Consider the following 23,367-nt stretch of genomic DNA (forward strand, 5'->3'; position numbering starts at 1 on the left):
GATCACTGTCAACAGAGATGAACAGCAAAGAACTTTTGTCAAACTAAGCCTCAGCAAGCAACACAAGCTTTGAGCAGATTTGTTTTTTATCCAACACCATGGAAACAAATACTGATTCACCAAAAACACTTCCAAGAAAGGACACTCTGACCTGTGATGAGATGGAAAATGAATGAACCCCAGGGTGTGCTCCCTGGCAGCCCCCTACTCTAATTTAGACAACCATTTTCACTGTCTCCAAGGACCAGGGCATCACTAATCTTTTTAGCTGTGTTATAATCCACAAGAAAACACCAGCACATGTAGTTTCTTCTGGGTTTATCAATACAAATTTGCAGTTTTATGCAAGTTGCAAATTTGCAAGTTTCTTCTGGATTTATAAATACAAATTGCAGTTGTATGCATGGGGAATTAATTATCAGCTAATATAAATTAATATTTTTTCCTTCTGACGATAGTAATGTAGCTGTTATTTTTTTGTCTTGGGGTTGTGTGAGAAAGGTCTGGTTTCAAAGACATTTGGAAACTTTTAGGCTTAAGCCACTGGATCAATTATCATTATTTTTAAAAACAACCAAAAGGCTTTAGAAAACTTACAAATCTAAGGCCAGAAGGTGCTTTGGAGCCTGTGGGCTGTGACATTTGGTCCTTGCAGGTCCTCTGTGGGTTGTTCTTTTCCAACAGACTGCTCTGCAAACTGTGGGCATTCCTGACATGGGAGTGCAGGCTTTGTCCCTGGATAGAATGAGCATGGTCTGGTTGCAGGCCCTGTCCAGAAGCTGGAAACAGAAATAATTCTTCATTTCTCTGAAATGCCACTTGTGATTGTTATTTTTACCTTCCTCTGTGCAGTACATGAAGATGATGGGGGTCAATGCCAGCAGCCATTTCATCGCCTGGTTCATCGAGTGCGCCATCTTCCTCCTGATTACCGTCACCTTCCTCATTGTTGTTCTGAAAGTGGGTGACATCCTTCCCAAAACAGACACAGCCCTCCTGTTCCTGTACCTGATGGACTACAGCCTGTCCATCATAGCCATGAGCTACTTCATCAGTGTTTTCTTCAACAACACCAACATCGCTGCCTTGGTGGGCAGTCTGGTCTACATCCTCACCTTCTTCCCCTTCATCGTGCTGCTTGTCATCGAGAACCACCTGAGCTTCTCTGTCAAGAGCCTCCTGGTGAGTTCTGCTTCTCCATATTCCCAGAAAGTGTGTGGAGGCAGGGACCTCACAACATTCCAGCTTTTATTGTACCTCGTGCCTTTCTGAATTCCATCAGCGGGTGGTGACAGGCACGCTGGAAGAGTTGGCCATGGACCTTTTGAGGGACACCTGGAGTTAGCTGTGTCCCCTGACTGAAAGCACTCCTTGTGGAGTTTTAGTGAGTTCCCACCTGCCAGCTGAATCACAGTAGTTTGAGCTATGTGTTTTCATTGCAAAAGAAAATGAGCTGCTTTCACCCACTCTGAAAAACCAGGCTGTCTCAGTGAGAGGTTTGGGTTTGCTCATTGCTGCCTCAGATCATCCCTGGCTTCCTGTGTCTCAAATCCCTACACATGGCAGTTGATGTAAAGCCCTGTTTCTTACCAAGGGGCAGAGTAGGTAGGTGTTAGGTTCCAGAAGCCAGACTTGTCACCAAAATCAGGAAATGAATTAATGCAAGTGGTTAAAGAATTAACCACGTGGCTTCATGAAGTAATTCTCAAGCACTGCTGTATTTCAAAAGCCTAAAATAAAGCCCTGTATGAGGGAGGAAGCTGTGTCCTGGGAGTGGAAGCGAAAGAAAGTCAAGTCCTAAGGAGACATTTCAGCCTGTCACAAGGTCTGGTCCCATCACAGGCCTGGTCCAGTGCTCCCTGTGACTGCTGGGGAAAACCAAACCCAGCACTCATTTTTCTGGCTATTGGAATAACCCAGTGAGGTACCTGATTGCTTGACTGACCTGACTTCTCTTAGAGACTAATTCAAATGTTTCTTGTTTTCAATTTTGTTTATCCCCCAGAGCCTGTTGTCTCCAACTGCCTTCAGTTATGCAAGTCAATACATTGCTCGCTATGAGGCACAGGGCATAGGTGAGTCTGTGGCTGACAGAGCCAGGCTTTGAGCTCTCCTGGGGGTGGTATTTCACTGGCTGAGAGGGGTTCTGATTGTATTTCTCAATTCCTCCCTGCAGGACTGCAGTGGGACAACATGTACAAGTCCCCAATGATTGGAGACAACACTTCCTTTGGCTGGATGTGCTGGCTCATTCTGATAGACTCCTTCGTTTACTTCATCCTGGGCTGGTACATAAGGAATGTTTTCCCAGGTAAGGGTGCAGAGCATTGAGGGTGGTGCAGTAGCACATCTTTTGGAGAACAGTGAACACAGAGCTGGCTGAGGCAGTGAGACAGTGCACACACTGTCCCACACCAAAGGGAGCACAACATTGTGCATGTCTGAGCCTGTTAATGCCACTGAGAGAGAGCACAGCTAGGGAAATTAGGGTTTCTCAGCCTGTCACTTGGCTAGGTGGGTCTCCTGAAGAAGCTGAAGCCAAGGACACAGGAGGGTGTCACTGAAATCTGGTGGGTGAGAGTGGAGCATGTTAGACTGCATTTGTCAGCTGAGTGATTTTGAGCTGTGTTACTTACATCATTTGGTTTCAAAAAGTAATTCCTGCCTTGGGCAAGAGCCAGTGCATTTGTCTTTTGCTTTTCTTCCCCACCTAATGAAGCAGTCTACTGGCATACGGAAATCTACCCAGTGGAAAATGTAAAGTTCTCCTGCCCTCCAGCTATGGAGTTACTCAGAATAACAAATTACTGACTGCTTCCTGTTGTGCCAATCAGAAAAGTCTCTACAAAGTCCTGGTGCTGCATGAACATATCAAGAAATCTCTGTGAAGTTAATTTTTGCTGTTTTGAGTGCACCCCCCCAGTGGCACTTCCTGAGGAACAGATACTTGAATGAGACTCCTGTTCCTGCAGGTAGATATGGCATGGCTGCTCCCTGGTACTTCCCACTGCTTCCATCTTACTGGATTGAGTACAACAGCTACCTGCCCTTCTGGAATGAGAAACAGAGATGCCTGCTCTTCTCCAAGCTGATGTTGAGGAAAGAAGTCACCCTCCCCAACAAGATATGTATGTGGATGCTAGAAGGGGTAGCAATAATAACTTATATTTTGGGTAAACAAAGCCAAATTTGTGAAGGGGCACCATAGTCAGAAAACACCATTGATTGTTATTTTGAAGCACAGGAAATATTGAAAGCTGGTACTCACATGAATGGAGATCTGGCCCTTAAATTATATTTGCTCTTCCTATTTGTTGTGGAGAGTCAGTACCGATTTTCACACTCATATTTGTGTGTGTTGTAGTTGGGCAGTTACCTTCCATGTCTGTCTCTCTGTGTAGAAATACACTTTTGTCTGGGCAAGCAAATACAGGTTTACTTGGCAAAGGGCACATGTTCTTTGCTTATCTCTTTAAATATTTAGCCTGTAGTATATTGAGATCACACATAAAAACTTGCTGGTTCCACCTAACTGAAAATAACTCTGTAGTTTTGCCTCATGCCCTCTAACTTTCTGTGCTTGTTTAGTATAAATCAAGTTAGGTGCTCTGAAAAACCTAAATATGAGACCTTTTCAGAAGTGATTAATGCCTGTTGTCAGGAGTTGTTAGAAGCTTCAGAAGTAAAAAGGAAAAATCCCAGAGAGTTCAAAATGATACACTTCCGGTGGCATGTTCTCAGTGTTCCTGGCAGAAAGACACCTGCTTTTCTGTATTTTGGTTTGCTCTGAGATGAGAAAAGTGGCACAAGCACTGCAGTAGCTGTCCCCGACCCTTCTCTTTGTTGTCAAAGGTGCTCCCCACCCTCACGTGGAACCAGAGCCCACCGACCTGCCCTTGGGAGTCTCCCTCCATGGCATAACAAAGGTTTATGGATCCAAAGCTGCAGTGGACAACCTCAGCCTCAACTTCTATGAAGGCAATATCACTTCCCTGCTGGGACACAATGGAGCTGGGAAAACTACAACCATGTGTGTATCCTTTAAAGCAGCTCTTTTTTATCCTGTGGGGTGTGGCTGGGTGAGCAAGAGGGCAAGTGCAGCAGTGGGAGACTGAGGAAAGTGCTTCACTAGGCCAAATCCCTCCTGTAATTTCACCTTGCTCATGGATGACCTCAGGAGTTCCTTCATCTGTTAGAATTCTTTAGGTTCTAAAAGGTCCTTTCCTGCTTAGGAACATGCTTTTTAATCTGCTGAGAGAGCTGGGATACACAGCACAGCAGCTGTTCAGGGGTTTTGTTCCATGGCCTGGGGTTAGGTTGTTCTGGAACCCGTGGGGAGCTCATGCACACACCAAAGCTGAAGTGATACCAGCAAGAAACCTTAATAAAGATACACTTCAGCTGTACAGAGCCATGTGTTGGCTGGGCTGGAATGGCGGGGGATTAATGCATTGGCCTTTCAGCCTTGCTGTTTATAAATTATTATTTGACTTGTTAGATAACAGCACTAAAACAGACCTGTAGAACTTGATTTCTCCACTGATATATATGTGCATATCTCTGAAAGGAACGTTAAGCTGATAAATAGAAGCCTCAGAAGAGCCAAAATCAGTAAGACAGATGTGTGCTTCACCTCAGCTTATTATCAATTCACCTCATATTCTGTTTGCAAAGTGTAGCAAAGGTGATATGCAGAAAAGTATAAAACCTTCTTGAAACTTAGCAGAGGCTTCAAATCCTGAATAAGGTCACAAATTACTGCTTTTAAATGATGGTTTAAAGTCCCAGGAGAGAAGAAAAACTCTGTGAAGGTGAAGGGTGGTCTGAGATGCATCTTCTCCCTTTAGTCACTGCAGGACAGCACCAAAAATGAGCTGTAATGTGCAAGTAGTTATTCTGAGCAGAGGGAGTTTGACTCAGCTCCTGCTTGGTGGGTGATTATTTGCTTGAAGAAGATGAAAGTGCTGCCCACTGTGAGGTGTCTCATGGAGAAGTCCTCTCCCACTTCTCATGAATAATGGCAGTGAAATCAGGTCTGCATGCTCTGCTGGGATTAGGCAGATGAAGAGGAGGTTTTCAGTCCCAGCTGTGGTTACAATATGAGACCCTGTGGGCACTCCAGGCAAACCTCAGAGAACAAGGAGTCAGTGCATTCTGGGAATTCCCAGTAACTAAACTGGAAGTCAGGGGCATTCCTGAGTGTGGGGGATATGGGTCTGAGCTAGGGAGAGGGAGGCTGCAGCAGGTAAAAGCACAGGAGAGGAGTAGCCAGGGTGAGCTTGGAGCTTGGCCCTGCAATCCCACAGAGGGGAACAAGGATGTAAACTTGCCTCTGCTCTGCCAGAGCCTGGCACACAGTGGGCAGTGGTGTCTGGCTGGAAGGAATGGGAGGGGACACAAGAAAACCTTGGAAGTGGTGACAGCTCCAAAGCCACATGAAAAAAATTACCCATGGCTTCCTCCTTTTTCTAACTTCCCCTTTCTATTTCTTTTTCCCTCAGATCTATTTTGACTGGGTTGTTCCCTACATCATCAGGCACAATCTTTGTGTATGGCAAAGACATCAGGACTGACCAGGAGGTGATCAGGAAGAACATGGGGGTGTGCATGCAGCACAACGTGCTCTTCAACTACCTGACCACCAAGGAGCACCTGCTGCTCTATGGCTACATCAAAGTCCCTCACTGCAGCAAACAAGAGCTCTACCAAGAAGTGAAGAGGTATAAAAGTAGCAGGAATGGGGGGGACAAGGGAGAGAGGGCTGTCAAAATAGTTGTGTGGTGGTGCCAGTGCCCCTGCAAAGCTCAAAATCCTGGATTGGAGGTCTTGTTGCAGCTCCAGCTTAGGGTTCAAATGGTGCCTTGCTCTGACTAGGGGAATATATTGATACCTGTGCTGTAAGAAAACAATATCTCTTCTCCAGGGGGTTTACAGGCTGCTGTGGCAATTATTTGGAGGTGAATTTATAGGCCTAAGGGGCTACTCCTTGCTGCTTTACAGTTTGCCCTGGGAAGAGATTTAATCAACCAGTCAGAAAGATGATGTTGGCTTTATTGGTTCTGCAGAGAAATGAAGCAGCCAGAACATCCCAGGGACTTTGGATCTTGGTGTCTCAGTTGATGGGGTTGAGCCTTTAACCTTGACTTGTCAGATGAAAACTTTGAAAACATCCTCAAAAATGTTTTAAATGAAAATCCCAATGACTGAGCTGCAGGGTGACTCTACACTGTGACCACTCAGCAGAGCAGGATTTCATTTCCAGTTACAGTTTTTTCAGGTATTTTCACATTCCCTGCTTGAAGGACAACTTTTGGGAGTGTTCCCTCTGTTTTGCAGGACTTTGAAGGAGACTGGGCTGTACAGCCATCGACACAAGCTGGCTGGCACCCTGTCAGGGGGGATGAAGAGGAAGTTATCCATTGCCATTGCTCTGCTGGGAGGATCCAGGGTGGTGATCCTGGATGAGCCAACCACGGGTGTGGATCCGTGCTCCCGGAGGAGTATTTGGGAAATCATCTCCAAGAATAAAAAAGGTACTGTGAGGAGAGATGATGTTGCCCTCCAAAGAGGGACAAAGATGATTTGTGTCATTTTACAAAGATGGTACCAGTGGATTTGAATTGTGGGTTTTGGAGGCCAGAGAGAAAAAAATTTGGGAGACTGGGATTTTGCAATTCTGGAGGGTCCATCCTGGTTGGTTTCTGTAAATTCAGTGTCATTTAAAAAATAACTTCACCATAGAACACAGCTTACAATAGTGTAAAATTTGTCTCTCTTGTTGTCTTTCATCCAATTTCACTAATAATTACCCAAAAATGCAGTTGATTGTCACCTGATACTCTGTGTTCCCTCATCCAGGGAGGCTTTCAGCTGTCTCACTGTTGAGATAAGGGCAGATTTGACCAGAATGTGATGAAATAAAATTGTTATAAACATTCATTGTGTTGGTTCAATAATGTGGAGTTACTTGCCATGGGCTGATCCAGAGCAAGGGGAAGCTCTGGAACCCCTGCAATTATATTGATGATATCATTGTGTAGGGAAATACAGGAATTTTTGAGAAAGAAAAGAAAATAACCCAAATCCTTCTAAAATCCAGTTTTGCCATAAAAGCAGGTGTCCATTCTGTGGTGACTGTGTTTTCCAGGCAGAACCATCATTCTCTCCACACATCACCTGGATGAAGCAGAAGTGCTGAGCGACCGGATCGCATTCCTAGAGCATGGAGGGCTCAAATGCTGTGGCTCACCTTTCTACCTGAAGGAAACCTTTGGGGATGGCTACCACCTGACCCTCACCAAAAAAAAGGTTTGTGTCTGAGCTGGTCCCAGAGCTCCTGGCAGCTCTGTCTCCAAGGGAGTCATCAGGGCTGGTGGAGGGATGTATGGGCAGGAGCTGAGTGATCTCCAGGGCCTTGTGAAAACAGCAATGTCAGGGCTGTGCTTTGGTGAAAAAGAACAGGGTTTCCTTGAAGGTTGAAGGCAAGGGTGCAGAGTGTGAGGAATAAAGCAGATGGAAAGAGCCCATCCATAGTATCTGGCCTGGGGCAGAGTGTTCTACTTGCAAGGAGTGGGGAACTCTACTCTTGCTAGCATTTATTACAGTGCTGTTGTACAGCCCCAGCACCATGAGAGACCAGCCCCTCTTCCAGACTGCTGGCACTGGAGACAGAGAAAGTAAAAATAGACCCATAAGCAAGCCCTGTTTCCCATGGGAAAAAGAGTGAGTTTGGGCTGGCAGCCACGTTAAGGTCTCTACTGGCCAGGCTTTTTCTCTTTTGTACTACAAACTCCAGCACTGCAAAGTAGTTTATTCAGCCCAACCTGCTGAGGTTATGGATGGACCAAGATGGGAGACTGTCACACATCCCTTTTTCAAGGGCCAGAAATAACCCACCTTCATCTGCTTTTGATATTTATCCTGTTGGACAGCTGGACTGAGATCACTTACCAGTTATGCTGTGGGACAGGATTTGGGCTACATCCTGCAGGAGAAAGGTTGACCTTGCAACCTTGTCAGTAACCAGTGTTTTCCTCCTTTTTCAGAACATGATAGAGGAATGTGACACCACAGCAGTGACCTCCTTGATCCAGTCCTATCTCCCAGAGGCTTATCTCAAGGAGGATATTGGTGGAGAGCTGGTTTATGTGCTTCCCCCCTTCAAGTCCACGGTGTCAGGAGCCTACCAGGCCCTCCTCAGAGCCTTGGACACCAGCTTGAATGATCTCTACCTGGGTTGCTACGGGATTTCCAACACAACTGTGGAAGAGGTATGAGCTCAGGAGCTGCTGGCTTTGCTGGAATGTCATGGAGATTCATTGCACAGCACTGTGTGGCTCTGCTCTCTGGGCATGTTAGGAATTCCATGAGGGTTTCAGGCAGGGAGGAAGGAGTTACACTGAGGTACACATGAGTGTGTAGGTGCATCTATAAATCTGTATATATACTAATGCACTGTCTCACCTGGCTGTGACAGCCTTTTGATGTTTTACCCAGAAAATGAGGCTCTGGAGTTTGACTAAGGAGAAAGTAACACAGGCACCTTTCTGCCCATGGGAAATCTCTGGTCAAATAAACACATTTAATTGCATCAGAAATAAAAAGTAAATGATGAGCAGTGATGACCCGTGTCTTGCAGAGGGGAGGGAAGGAGATTGTTACCTTCCTGCTCAGAATTTCTTAGTTTCTTTTGAGATGTTTTCCTAAAGCAGCAAGATCAGGTGTACATCATGTCCCATGTGCCATGACTGCACACTCCCAGCATGGAGGCAGTGGGATTAGAGGGTGAATATCCCAGGGAAACAGGTTTGAATTTCCACTGCTGCAGCAGAACAGAGACAGGAGGTGACAAGGAGGTGGCCAACAATTTTATATGGAAAAAAAAGTTAATTTCTCTCACTGAGCACAAAGGCAATAGAAAGAGGATTATTGTACATAACTGCTGCAACAACTACAGCTACAAAGCAGGAGAGTGGGTTCTGGTAATTGTTTTGGTAAATGGAGTCATTTGGGCAAATTTCCCTTCATATTTTCTTGCTCCGTAGGTGTTCCTGAATCTGACAAAAGAGCTGGTGAAGGACCAGCAAGAAGATGCTGTGCTGCCCCATCAGCTGCCTGGAGTCAGTGGTCACACTGGTGGTGACGAAATGTCTGTGAGCACAGACACCTTCACAGAAAGAGATGGTACTCAATCACCTACAGGGTTTATTCCAGATTTACTGCACATGCAAACACTGACAGATGGACTGATTTGAGCTCCCTGTCTTCTTTCTTTGTTGAAAACCACATTTCACCCAGCCAGGAATCACAAAACTTATAAATCACTGGAAATACAGCACTCATCAGTCCTTTAGATACCCTGCTTTGGAATAGTCTGAGTCACAGGATAAATTACTAGAGGGGTTTTGTTGCATCTGCCTTCCTTTACATTGATCCAGGTTTTAATCTAATCAATACAGCATGTGGGTGAAAGAGTAAATGTGTACCTGTGGAAGTAATTGCTGTAATAGATGTAGAGGATTATTTCCCCATAACTAGTAGAATTGGAAAGAAACTTAATGGAAATTCTTTAGTCTATTGGAAAAGCAGCACAGCTCTGAGCTGGGTCCTCCTTGCTGCTTTTTGCTGTGCCCCACACATTGCAGTTTACCAAAGGGGCCTAAGGGAGCAGACAGTGGGGTAAATTCAGAAGAGAACCAAGCCACAGCACTATCCCTGGGGGTCTGAGACCTCCTAAAGGTGGCCCAACCCAAAAATGAGACACCTTGGGTTAGAAACACTGTTTTGTACTTATAAATATACCATTTATAGTCAGGAAGGCATCCAAGGGACAACACAGAGCTATTTTTGTCCTTCTCAGAGCTGACCTGCACTGTAAATGTTACTGTAAACAGTCACTCATGTAGAAAAGTGTTTTGTTTCACCCTTAAAGAAGGCTGAGAAGGACTTGCTTTGTGGTGTATTACACAGGTTAATATTTCATAGAGAAGAATAGCTGGCACAGGATTTGGCTCTGTTTTTAGTATACCACAAAACCTGTCCATGCAAGAGGCCCAGTGGCTTGTTCTTGTTTTCTTATTTCAGGTCTAATTCTATTACTTATTTTTCTCAGGAGCTGCTTTTTAAATTATGAAAAATTTCAGCTTGCAAATCTAAAAGAAAAATATGTTTGGCCTGAAAGTTGAAGTGAGTAGGTTGGTTGTAGATAACCTTTTTTATCTGGAAGCCTATGGTCTTCTTGCAAGGTCTCACACTGAAGGTCACTACATGTACACATCTGAAATTTAACAAAATACTGGTGTTACATGAGCTTATGACTGGAGCCCTGTCCCACACCTGATCCTGTGTTTGGTCCACCTTAGTAGTTTGGATTTGCTGTCTGTAAAAGTGTACAGGAAGTGAAACACCCTCCCAGAGTCCTCTACCCATCACTTCCCTGCATTGTACAAATGCAGAGCCATGACCCAGTGCCATCCTCCAGACCAGCTCCTAATCAGGTCCCATCTACCCAATCACTTCCCTGCACTGCACAAATGCAGGGCCATAACCCAGTGCCATCCTTTGTGCCCAGACCAGCTGCTGATCAGGTCCAAGAGCCTGCGGGGTTTGCCGCTGCTGCTGAAGAGAACCTCAGCACTGTTCATCAAGAGGTTCCACCACACCCGGCGGGACGTGCGCGGCTTCATCGCCCAGGTCATCCTCCCCGTGCTCTTTGTGATGGCTGCCATGGGCCTGGGGACACTGAGGACCAAGGAGACTGAGTACCCTGAGCTGCCTCTGTCCCCCTCCCTGTATGGCACAGCTGACCAGGTGGATTTCTTTGGGTGAGTGCTGCTCCTCAGGACCTTGTGAGGCCTTGGGAAGGCTGACCTAGAACAGAGACCAAAGAATTGAAGAGTTAAAGGATAAAGTAGAAATTTATTAAAAGGCCTCAATGGATCCACCTTGGGCAGCACAAGAGCCCAGCCAGGGCTGCACCCAAGATGGACCCAAAATGGTCACAAAATGGACAACCGATCACAGGGTCTCTCACTTTTATAAGTTCTGCTCCATTTGCATATTGGAGTTAATTGTCCATTTATAGCTTTAGGTTATAAAGTTCCATCCTGCTTGTTTTTCTTCTTCAGTACACTGTTGTTTGTGCTCTTGGGCCTGAGATTGGATCATTTGTCCTTGGTCCCCAGCTAGAGAAGGAATTGTTTTGTTTCCCTACTCTGTGAAGAGAGCTCACCATCCCTTTATATAAAGCTCAGAACTACACACTTAAAGCACACTTAAGCACACTTAAACAGTATATCTGAAAAATATAAAAGCTAAAACCAGAGACATCAGTTCAGAATGAGCTCTTCAGGGTTATTTCTGAGCACAGCCAGTGTCCTACACACAGGACATGCGGTTATGTTGTGCAGACAACACAGAGAAACCCTGTTCCCAAGGGATCTCTGAGGACAAGGCTTGGCTCAGACCAGAAAGCTTCAGATAAACAATCTCTCAATTGGATTTAACTATGAAATGTCTGAGGAATGTTCTTGGTGTTTCCCATTGGAGTCTTTCAGCCCCATAGCAGCCATAGAGTTTTTCTTAATGTATACATACATGCTGCACCCCCAGTGTGAAATGAGTTACCCAGATCAGTTGCCTCAACATTACAATTCTGGGATCAAATTCTATCCATCTTGTGAGCATTTCCCTCCTCTCTGTTAGCACAGGATGTTCTTTCCTGGTCAGACCCTGCTGGTCCAAGGCACACAGGCCATTGGAAGAGCATTTGCTTTTCCAGGGTTGTTAGGATGCCACCACCGAATTATGTCATTCTCCTTAAAAATCCTTTTACCAAAACAACTATAATTGGAATCATTTGGTTTTCCTACTGTGCACCTCTTTCCTTCTCTAGTAGTTCTCAGCTCTAAGTCAGAAATACAAAATTTAGCTCTAAAGCCACCTGCTGTAGGTGTTCTTCCCAGGATTCCTCACACCTTTCCACTTCAGTCCTGCTAGATGGGGGAATGAGCCAGAGTTGCATGCCTGAGTCCTCTGTTCCTAATGTTCCCTGCTTCTCCTTTTGGATCATTGCTGGAGAGCAGGGGCAGAACCAAGGACAATCTTCTTGAATGGTCTAAACCAAGTGGATGTCACAGATGAGAGACCTGATTGAGTCAGGGCTGCAAGCAGTGCCTGGAAATTGCAGTAGATTTTTTTTTTTCCCCATAAAGAGAAATTTGATTGTCCAAAAGTATCTTGCTTGTATCTAGAGACAGCAAATCCCTGGAGTGGCTGAGGTGATGAGAGCTCCTTTTAAACCTGTGTGACTGTCCTCACGTACTGCGTGTCCTTCAGAGCTGCTTCCACAAATACTCAATTATTCAACACCTTAAATCCTGTTTCATTCAAGCACACTTTTCCTCTACACAGTGGTAGTAGAAATTCTTTGAACCTTCCCCTGTTTTCTGTTTTTCTTTGTTAATTCTTAGGAATTTTAATGAAACCACAGCTGCTTTAGTTTCTTCGATGCTGGCTTTCCCTGGGACGGATAACACGTGCATGAACGAAAGCAATTCGTAAGTATTGGGGGTTTTTTCCACTTAAACTCCAAACCTGCAAGAGAATTGGCATGACACTATTAGCCATTAGACCTTAATAACCATCTTTGATCATGGGCAGAATCCTCATGCATTGGACTCCTGCATTATGAGGAGTGATAAGGAAGCAGCTTTGGTGGTGGCAGGATGCCAGGAGGAAAATGAGCAATTCTCCTCTCTGGGAAGTGGTCCTTGCCGCCCCAATAATTCCAATTATAATGTGAGCCCACACAGCAAGTCCTCAGCACAGGGTTTGTTACCTCTATCTAGAAGCTGTGCCATGAGAGCTGGTTTGTTTTGGGCTTTGCAGATAAATTCTCAGGCTGGTAAAGTCCTGGGCAGACTTGAATGCTGGTGCAGGCAAATATTTACCCTGAGTGTTTGCAGTGACTGCCCAGGCAATACAGCCCATCACAGAATTGCCCAGGGATTGCCACAACAATAGCCCTTATTTCTGGGCAGGTTTCAGATGCTTTTGGCCTCTGAGTGGCCAAAAGCATCTGAGTGGCCTCTGGCCAATTCCTTGCACTGTCTACTGTAGGAATGAAGTGGTGCCTGGATTCCATCTGATAGCTGAGCGAATCCAGGCACAGGGAGCAGCAGGGAGGGCTCTCTGCCAAGGGGCACAGGAGGCAGCAGCAGGCTGGGGATTCCCTGAACCACCCAGAGCTGACAGGAAGCTCTGCATTTCTGCTAGAGCTGCCCAACTGCCAGCCTTGCTGTCATTAAACACGACAGCAATTAGCTTTGTGTGCACACCTGAGCCCAGAGAGCCTCAGAGGAAAATGTGTTCCTTTTCAGGCAGTGCTTAACAGAGGACATGCTTGGCCAGTGGATTACCAGTGGAAACCAGAGAACTAAATATTCTGCCTGCAACTGCACAGATGGCATCCAGGTAACTTGAATAAACCCAAAAGTGAGGGGGCTTGGGGGATAATTGGGGGCCTTGTTTGTTGGGAGTGGTTTTATGGGCTGGGGCTCAGCATTCCAAGCCCTCCTGTCTCTCTTTGGCCTTGTTGAATTTGCACACTGGATAACCACTGTCTGCACCAGTCTGGGGACAGGAAAGGAGAGAGCATCCTCAGAATATTCACACCCTAACATCCCTGGGAAAAAGTGTAATGGTGTTTTTGAGTTTGTATGACTGTCCCTTTTGACAGAGGGGAGCATGTGTTCAAGAGGAAGATTTCATCTTATACAAGCACTGTCACTATATAAAATCACAGCTACTTTTGCTGCTTGCTCCTCAGAATTTAACTTTATGCAAAGTCCAGATCTGCTCCTTGTTCTAAAAATTAATTATTAATAATAATAATAATTTGCATTACAGTGGTACCTACAGAGCCAGATATGGGCACTGCTGGGATTTGCATGCACATGGGGAAAAAGCAGATCCTGCCCCAAGGATTTTACAATTTTAGTTTAGTTTGGGGTTGAGCTCTCCTCCCTCCAGTGCTGCTCATCTGTCCTCAGCTTTTTGCCACAGCAGATAAACTCATGGCACCATGTGATGCCTTTTAACATAAAGGATGTACTTAGCTGAACGTTTCTAGTCATTCTTTAAAATGCAGCAGCTATTTGTGCAGTTTTCTGGACATACACCTAATTTCACATCATTAAAAGTATTGGCATAATTTCTCCAGCAAGTTGGGATAATGTTCAAAGCTGATTCTCACCTCTAGCAGGCACAGGCAGGTGTTCCTCAGCATGGAGGAAGCTATTTTGTGTATTCAGATGAACAGATGCACAATGGGGGAGTCCGGGGCTTTTGTTATGGATGAGATGAAGGAAGAAGCCAACATGCTGTCTGGGAGGACACTTCAACCTCATGAAACACTGATGTGACTTTGGCCCTCAGCATGTGAAATTATATATTCAGGACTAATTCAAGGTTTCTCTGAAGCCCAGGACTGACAGTAAAGCAGAAATGTAGAGTGTAGCTGCTGAGAAATGGAAGTTGAGAGTTTGAGGCCACCACAGAGTTTTCTGCTCTGTGAGTTGTTTTGCCCTCTGCAGTTGTCTGTGCAGTCACTCTGCTAAGTGGGATCAGCTTTAATTCAGCCAGAATCTTCCTCCCTAGCATGATGCACATTTCAAGGTCCCACTGATGCCAGGAGAACTGAAGAGTAGATTTAAGCAGAGGTTGTTTTTAAGCAGCTCCCTGAATGTTGGGGACAGTGTGCAGGGATGTGTGCTCTGTGTCCCTGCATCCTGGCTTGGGAAGGAGCAGGAATGCTGCCATGGCAGGCTCTCAGTCTTGTCCTCATGTGGTGGTTTTGAGTTAAAACACAAACACTGAAGTTTTTTCTTTGTTTGTCTCCCCTCAGACTTGTCCACAGACAAACTACACTCCCCCTCACAGAAGGACCTTCTCCACACGGACCCTTTACAACGTGACAGGGCACAATGTGGAGAGCTACATCCTGGCAACCACCAAAGATTTCCTGCAGAAAAGGTACAAACCCCTCCCTCTGTGCTGAAAGGCACTGCGAGCAAGGCAGGACATCCCACATCCCCTCTGCCTCAAGAGGTGGCAGGGCAGTGGGGGTTTGGAGTCTGCTGAAAGGAGCTGAAGTGTCCTGCAGTCATGGATAAAATTTAAAAAAAATAAAAGAAAAAAAAAGAACATAAAAAAGAAAAAAAGAAAAAAAAAGAAAAAAAAATATAAAAAATAAAATAAAAAATATAAAGGCTCATGCAAGTGTTCTGCTTGACACAGCAGATCATAGCCTGGGGATAACGTGTCAATCACCTGGCATGTTGGGGCTGCATGTGCAGACAAGCCTTTTTTGTCTGACTCAAATCTTTAAAAAGAGGAAAATCTGATACAACCTGTCATGAAGTAAACCCTGGGGAGAGATTTTCCTCCAGATTTGACTCTCTGAAGAGTCTCAGTGAGAGCTTCACTCGGAGGAGTGCATCCATTGCAGTGAGAGCAGAGTCTGAGCATTTCCTTGTGCTGTGGGGTGGCTCTTGGGGCAGAGGTCACCTGCCACTGAGGCTGGCAGGAAATGTGTCCATCTGCCACTGACAAACTGAGCTGCTCATCTGCTGGGTCAGAAGCAGCACCAGAGTGGCAGGCACACACCTCAGGACTCCACTGGGCTCCAGGATCTGCCTCAAAGGGAGGCTTTCAGCACCTTTGTGACAAGGTTGCCAAGCTTCTGGGGCTTTTTTCCCCCAAAGAAAGGCTCCCAGGGGAGAGGTGGCTTGGCTCCACACTGGGATAAGCTCTCTGAAGTCAGGCTGCAGTGGCACATTGGCATGGCCCATCCAAGGCAATCAGAGCTTTGGGATGAGGGCAGTGATGCATTTCCCTCTGGTTTTCTCTCAGGTATGGTGGCTGGAGCTTTGGGCTGCCTTTGACACCAGATCTGCAGTTTGACATCAAGCCAGTTCCCCCCAACAGAACACTAACTAAGGTAACCAACCCCCACCTGCTCATCCTGGCATGGGAAGTGTGGGACTCAGGAGAAGGAATGTCAGGTTCATGAATATTCCAAAAAAAAAAGGCAAAACCCTCTGAAATCTGCAGCTTGGCATGACAAAGATGACTTGCAGTTCATTTTCTTTTCTCTCCCCATTCTTCTTTGTTGGTCGCACTTCTCTTGCTAGCAGGAGGCAATTTTTCTGCTGTCATAATTGTATTATACAGAGGTGAAAAGATCAATTAGTAACACTTTTATCTCATGAGGGGATGTATGTACCATAACAAGGGCTGGCTGGTGCATTCTAATATGCCCATTTCTCTGGTTCAGCTCAGTGAAAATGTTGTAAAGCACCAGGGCTAAAATATGAGGTGGTTTGCACAAGTGAAGCAGGACAAACCAACATGTTGTCAGGAATAACTCCCAAATTGTTTCAATTTCTCAATTGTGTGCAGGTGTGGTACAATCCTGAGGGTTATCACAGCCTCCCAGCCTACCTCAACAGCTTGAACAACTTCATTCTTCGAGCCAACTTGCCAAAAAATGAGACTTCCAGATATGGTAAGTGTCCCTTTACAGGAGCAGATAACTCTCCCCTTTGGAGGGATATCCTGCTTCTGCTGAAACCAATTCCAACACTTACTTTGATTTCAATGAGGCCTTTTCTTTATTCACTATTGTGCAATTCCTTCCAAAACAGAATTCATGAGCATGAATAAATCACAAAGTTCATTTGTCTTAGAGGCTCAGGGGAGCTGGACAGGGAGCCCCAGCTCCTACTGGAGCTTCATCTGAGACATGGCAGCAGTTCCTGATTGATTTATTGCCTCTCATGGGCCACTGCCAGGGCTGTCTCTTGATAGGTGCCCATCAGTTGTGCACAGAAAAGTTCCTCTAGGTCATCTCCAGGGGTGGATTAGGAAATTTTAGGAAATTAGATTAGGAAATTTGAATATGTCACCCTTCTGCTGAGAGCAGCCCAGGGTGAGTGGGCATCTGTGTTTGGGTTTGAGTGAGAGTGGGGAGGGAGAGATTAAAGGAGAAACAGAATTTCCAGCTGTGTTTTTCCTCTGACACCTGACATACACAGATCCAAGGAGAGCTGATGGCCCATTTGGGGTCCTCATAGCTTCTCCTCCATAACACACTGCAGCAACCCCAATTCCTGCTGGTAAACTAGGAAGGTGGCACTGGTGTGTGCTCATTCAGGGCAGTCCCTTTTTGTTCTCCTTTCCATGAGGACAAATGACAGGAGACACACTGCATGGATCCTTTTGGGTCAGGTTCTGGTACACAGCAAGGGGAACTTCAGGCTGGGGATGATCCTGGATGGGCCTTTGACTTTTAGATTAATGACACTGTGGTCCAATAGGTTTGAGCATTTGCCTTTCCCTTTGCAGTTTAGCACCTTTCAATGTGCACTGTGGGCACAATCCTGTCTGCAGGTGTGTCTGCCTCCAGAGAGGGCCAGGATGCAGAGATGAGAGAGAGATTTATCTGGGCTCTGCTCTGCCAAGAGCAGCAATTGTGTGCAGAAACACTCCCTGAGTGACTTTCTTGGAGCAGCAGTGCCCTTCCAGCCACATCCTGGCCAGGCCCAGCCCTGCCCACCTCAGAGGGCTGCTGTCCCTGGTGACACAGGCACAGGTGGCAGTGTCTCTTGGCTCACAGGCCATGCCTGAATTGAGCTGTGATGGATCCAGGCACCTGGCCTGGAGCTTTGAGTGTGACACCCTGAATTCCAGCAGCAGATGCTGATCACAAGTGGCCCCCAGTGCTTCCCAGTGAGACTGAGACTCTCTCCCAGCCAGAGCCTTGTCCTGGCTGTCCCCTCTGGGCTTTGCAGTGTGCCCTCAGCTCACACATCACAGAGCTGCCAGAGAGGAGACCCCAGCCAGGCACTTCCAGCAGCAGCAGCAACATCCCAGAGCAGCTGAATTATTAAGCAGTGAAGCTCCTTGCTCTGTCTCTCTATTCCCAACACATGCTGTGTTGGGAAAGAGCAAAGAGCAAAGGCAGGAAGCTCTTGTGAACAGCCAGAAAGTTCTCACAGGGAAAGTTTTCTACCAGCAAAATAGCAATTTTCAGGGGGAAAGAATAGCAGCAGGTTTTGTTCCATCTGTCCTGCTGCTTACATGTTTTTGGAAAGAAATACTTAGTAGTAAATGACCAGACAGACAATTCTGTGCTTCCCACTAATCATCCAAGCCAGAGAAAGGGAGAAATAAAATGAGTGGATGAGGCTGGTTCCCCTGAGGTGGAGTAAATCCAGTCTGAAACACAACTGAAGGCACGTTCTGTGGGGTGTGCTCCTGGCAGCTCAATGGAGTTGTTGTTGTGACAAATAAATGATGGTTTAAGAGCCATTGAAATGGCCAGATAAAAGTGTGTTGTCACTTCAGCAGTCAGAAAGAGGTGCCAGTCCTGCTTTAGAGGTTTGACTTAGACTGGGTATATTTTAAAAAAAATACATAAAAAGCTTTTTACCCTGTCACTAAGCAAGTCATAATAGCTTTTGACTTCTGTACATTGTGCTTTCTCTTCTCTCAATCCCAGCTAACAAAAAAGGAGGAAGCATTGAAATGGAAATTTTGACTTCTAGCCTAAGCTGCAGTAAAGGAAAATGGCTTTATAGTGAAGTATTAACAGATTAGACAGACAGTATCTTTCTTTCTCTGTCTCCTTTTGGAGAAGGGAAACATTTCCTGGCTGTTTGTATGGCTTTATCAGCAGTCCAGGATTTTAATCCCATTTCTCTCACTGATGACAAGACTGAGGTTTGGTCAGGTTTTTTTTTTTTTCCACCAAAATTAATTTCTGATTAAATCCTCCCTTTCAAATTCATTTGCTCAGTATGGCATTTGGTCAGCTAAACCCTCAGGCTCCTCCCTTCTGGTCCCCCTGTCAGAGTGCCCATTCTTAGGGAAAATTACCCAGAAAAATTCTTCATCACATCATTCCTAAGGTCTGCCACCTGGCTGTGAGGAGCTTAAATTCCACAAGTGGCATGGTATAGAAAATCTCTGAATTTTAGAGCAGCTGGAGGTCCCCCAGCACTCCCTGAGGCATTTTTTTAGATGTCAAAATACGAATTGAGAGCCTCATTTTTACGCACATAGGGCTCCCAGGTTTTTCTCAGGCTCTGGAGCCTTAGAGACTGGGCTGCCCTGCTGGTGGGGCCAAGGCAGAGACCTGCACTGGAGGATGGGGCTCGCCCACCAGAGCCCCTCCATGCTCTGCCTTTTGCTTTTGTGGGCACAAAATGCCTCCAGACATGGCAGAAGCACTGTAGTGAACAATGTGTTCATTGTTCATGAAGAACTGTGTCTTTTGGGCTAGGAGAAGGAGTGCTTAAACCTCATCCTAAGATACCTGCACATAAGCACAGAATTTCTCAGTTGCAGTTTGAATTTCTCAGAGAATTTCTCAGTTGCAGTTTGGGCCTGATACAAACCCATTTTTAATGGATTATTTTTTTTTAAACATCACAGGGACTTACCAGTGTGATAATTAAATTTTTGCTAGTAACTTTTTGATCAAAATACTCTTTATTTTAATTTTTTCCTAGCTTTTTAAGACAGAACAGTTCAGAATTAACTCACTGCCACACTAGGGGCAAAAGTAGCTTGCCTGGGTTTCTGCTCTCACCTCCAGAGATCCCATATGGAGAAAGACATCTATGACAGGCAGGTAGCAGTTGTGGAAGAGGGCAGCAGGGAAGGGATTGTTCCTGGTGATAAAAGAACAAATGGAACAAGGTGGGATCAGCAGACAGCAGCTCTGAAGCAGAACACATCCCTCAGTTTGGAAGGTGTCAGTGCTGAAGGATCTGAGCTGGAATGCACAATCAGCCCCACAGTGCCTGATTGGAGTGTGGGGAGGGAATGGGGCTGGCAGCCACACAGCTGGAGGAACAGGGCCCAGGTTTGAATTTCAGATCTGCTCTGCAGCCAAGTGAAATCCAGGAAAAAGGGGGAGGCTCAAAATCCTGCCCAAGATCACACAGAGATGACAGAGCAGAAACACACTTTTGATCTGCTTTTCTTCTCTTTTCTCTCAGTTTTCTATATTGTTGTCAATATCAGGAGCTGCTGAAGGAAGCTTTAATTTGGACACGTTTTCAATTTCATTTTTTCCTCCCATAGGTATTTTCCTATCAGCTCACCCATATCCTGGAGGACAGAGTCAAGAACAAGTAATGTAAGAAGATTCATTTGGCTGATGCCTGAATATTTTTAGCTTTAAAAGGAGCAAACCAGCTTATTGCAAACCATAAACCAGCCTAAATTACTGGATATCTTCCTTTAAGTGATGAAACTGTTCTCACTGTGTTCATTCCCCCTATACATGAATAGTGCCCTACTTGCCACCAGAGCTGGGGATTCCTGTGGGGGTTTTTTGGCAGGATCTCATGAAGATGTGGAGGTCACAGTTACAGCCTCACACATTTGGGTGTTTGGCCGTATAAACAAACAAACAAAATAATAATGATGATCATGATGATGGTGACATAATTTTCCTTTTGGCCCTTCCACTCCATTCTGGGGTCCAGCACTCCAGCTCAGTCCTGTGAGTCCCTTTTGCTGGAAATCATTGCCATCAGCAGAGGGAGCAAAGAAAGGAGGAAATTCTCTCTGAGGGTGGTGAGGCCATGCCTGGAAGTGCCCAAGGCCAGGTTGGACAGGGTTTGGAGCAACCTGGGATAGTGGAAGCTGTCCCTGCCCTTGTCAGGGGATGGAATGGGATGAGCTTTGAGGTCCCTTCCAGCCCCAAACCATTCCAGGATTACAAAAGATCTGTCCCAGAATCAGGACCTTATTCCTTTTGAGCCTCAACAGTGAGGGAAATCTGCCACTTTCACTCACCAAATTCATGTTTCTCCCCCTTTTTTCCCAGGCTGAACAGCTTATTGGACATCATAGTGTCCATGTCTGTTTTGGTGGGCTACTCCATCACCACAGCAAGCTTTGTGCTCTACATGGTCAAGGAGCACCAAACCAAAGCCAAGCAGCTGCAGCACATTTCAGGCATTGGGATGACAACCTACTGGGTGACCAACTTGGTTTATGATCTGGTAAATAATTCACATTCCTAAATGCACCAGGGGGAGCATTACACACCATGGGGGGAAAAAAGTTCTTTATTTAAAGTTCTTCTTATTGCTACCAAGAGTGTTGTATAGTAATTGTTCTCCAAGGCACTGGGGAGGATTAAATGTGAACTGCAGCACTGGATTGTGCCAAGCAAAGGCATTCCTGCTCTCTGGAGTGTGTGTAAAACACCCAGCACATTTATATGGGAGCAGCAGGGAGCAGGCTGCAGCCTGGTTTCCATCCCAGCACCCAGTGCTGCTCTGACAGCTTGCAGGGCTGGGTCTGCTGTCACTCAGGCTCCACAGATCTGGGGTGAGGCTGTGGGGCTCGGGGCTACAGCCACTCTGGGATCCTCTGACACAGCCCTGCTGGGCAAAACCCCACCTCTGGCTGGAATGCTGTCTGTGTTATAAAGTTTTTAAGCCAGGAAAAGCTACAAATGCAGCCTTGCAGGACCTGAGCAGTTCTTTTTCACAGTGCTGCATGGATGTGCCTTGCTGAGCTCCCAGCACTATTCCCTGGCAGAGATGTGCCCTTGTTCCCCCTGAAGTTGTTTCCTCCTGGTGCAGAGGGTTCATGGCATTGCTGGGCCAAGGGGAAAAATGTTTGGAGTGTGTGTAGGCTGAAGTTCTTTGTGTGTCCTGCATTCCCTGTGGTGCAGGTGTCAGACCCTCACACAGGGAATGGGCAGTGCAGCCAAGCTCAGCTCCTGAGCCTGGCACTGCCAGCTGGGCTGCAGTGGTGACCAGCTCCACTTATCCCACACATTTCTGCTGAGGCACATCTGCAAGTGCCTGAAATCCCAGTGTTCCATTGCTTCCCAAAAGCAGGAAATCCTCAAGGACATTTGGGTGACTGACCCTCTTTGGTGCAGGGAGAGCCAAGGGCTGGAATCCCATGGGGAATGTGAGCCAGAAGGGCCTGCCTGGAGGGGCTGAGGAGTGCAGGCAGCAGCACAAGGATCCATCCCCCTACAGAGGGCTGGAAGGGATCCCAAAGCAGCAGCACAAGGATGCCCTGCCCTGCAGGAGGAATTGAGGGGTCCCAAGGCAGCAGCACAAGGATGCCCTGCCCTACAGGAGGGGTGGAAGAGATCCCAAAGCAGCAGCACAGGGATGCCCTGCCCTACAGGAGAAGTGGAGTGCATCCCAGAGCAGCAGCACATGGATCCCCTGCCCTGCAGGAGGAATTGAGGGGTCCCAGTGCAGCGTGGCCCCAGGCCGGCTCGGCAGTGCGCTGCAGTGAGGGTGGAGCCGGTCTGTGCCTGCCTGCCCGCTCCGGGGCCTCCCTCCAGCCCTGAATATTTGTAAATCAGCCTGTGGCAAAATCCCCGGAGCCCTCGCACAGTCGGTATTCAGCGGGCTGAAACTAATCCAGCGCTCTCGGCAACTTGATATTTCTCAGTGAATCCCTGCCAGTAAATTCTGCAAATCCCGGAGCTGGGGAGGAGGGGGAGCTCTCCAGGCATACTTTTGGTAGCTCTCTGGCTTGACTCAACACTATAAAGACTAGATTTACAGGGCACAGTGAAGTGGTGTGACTGCAAGGCTAACAGAAAACCCAGAGGGGTACTTTTCATTCACAACCTTTTTTTAAGGTACTTTCTGCCCACTCTCCTCAGTGCTGAGGCTTTGCCTATTCAAAAAGGCTTTGTGGGAATTCATCTGGGGGGAATTGAGAGCCCACCTGTGTTTGGCTTCCCTAGAAAAACCAAACCAAGCTGCATTTGTGGGACCAGATTCAGTCCTGGCATTGTTTCTTCTGTTTGGTTGCAGGAAGGTGTTTCAGAACTGTTGTCCTAGTAACATCTTTTTAATATCATTTTGCAGGTACTTTTTATGGTCCCTATTGGACTCTCAGTAGGAGTTATTTCAGCCTTCCAGATCCCAGCTTTCTGCAACAACAGTAACTTAGTGGCTGTATTTCTTCTGCTGTTGCTCTTTGGGTAAGTGTGGAGCTTAGTTATTTAAATATCACTGCACAGGGTAAGGAACTGGCTCTTGCAGACTGCTGCAGTCTGAGATCCAGGGGGAAAATGTGGGTTTTTCTCTTCAACATGCCCTTCACAAACAGTCACTGAGTTGCTCCTTCCAGGAGCAGGGAGGTGAAGCATTGTTGTCATGCCTGCTTTACTCAAAGCAATCCCTACATGAGGATACAGAAATCTCCAAGGTCCCAGAAACAGCCCAAGCTATAAGCAAATGCTTGCTGACCTCTTGCAAAGTTCAAGAGCATTTTAATAGCACAGAGCAAAATAAACAGCAGTAG

General features: G+C 46.3%; 1 protein-coding gene across 1 annotated transcript in view; it reads left to right on the forward strand.

Annotated features, from left to right (window-relative positions):
* ABCA12 (ATP binding cassette subfamily A member 12) overlaps positions 1-23,367 on the forward strand; it is a 62,280-nt gene that overhangs the window by 29,344 nt on the left and 9,569 nt on the right. Inside the window, exons 24-42 of the mRNA XM_054277748.1 lie at positions 853-1,182; positions 2,006-2,075; positions 2,177-2,311; positions 2,973-3,128; positions 3,853-4,030; positions 5,502-5,720; positions 6,337-6,533; positions 7,148-7,308; positions 8,046-8,270; positions 9,045-9,183; positions 10,571-10,823; positions 12,471-12,557; positions 13,380-13,473; positions 14,906-15,033; positions 15,913-16,000; positions 16,462-16,567; positions 20,152-20,206; positions 20,903-21,080; positions 22,929-23,044. Of these exons, the coding sequence (XP_054133723.1) occupies positions 853-1,182; positions 2,006-2,075; positions 2,177-2,311; positions 2,973-3,128; positions 3,853-4,030; positions 5,502-5,720; positions 6,337-6,533; positions 7,148-7,308; positions 8,046-8,270; positions 9,045-9,183; positions 10,571-10,823; positions 12,471-12,557; positions 13,380-13,473; positions 14,906-15,033; positions 15,913-16,000; positions 16,462-16,567; positions 20,152-20,206; positions 20,903-21,080; positions 22,929-23,044 (2,915 nt within the window). The remainder of the gene's footprint in view (positions 1-852; positions 1,183-2,005; positions 2,076-2,176; positions 2,312-2,972; positions 3,129-3,852; positions 4,031-5,501; positions 5,721-6,336; positions 6,534-7,147; positions 7,309-8,045; positions 8,271-9,044; positions 9,184-10,570; positions 10,824-12,470; positions 12,558-13,379; positions 13,474-14,905; positions 15,034-15,912; positions 16,001-16,461; positions 16,568-20,151; positions 20,207-20,902; positions 21,081-22,928; positions 23,045-23,367) is intronic.

Source organism: Melozone crissalis, unplaced genomic scaffold (genome assembly GCF_028551555.1).
Source record: "Melozone crissalis strain CALT ecotype California unplaced genomic scaffold, PUWL_Pcris_2 ptg000023l_1, whole genome shotgun sequence".
NCBI classification, from domain to species: domain Eukaryota; kingdom Metazoa; phylum Chordata; class Aves; order Passeriformes; family Passerellidae; genus Melozone; species Melozone crissalis.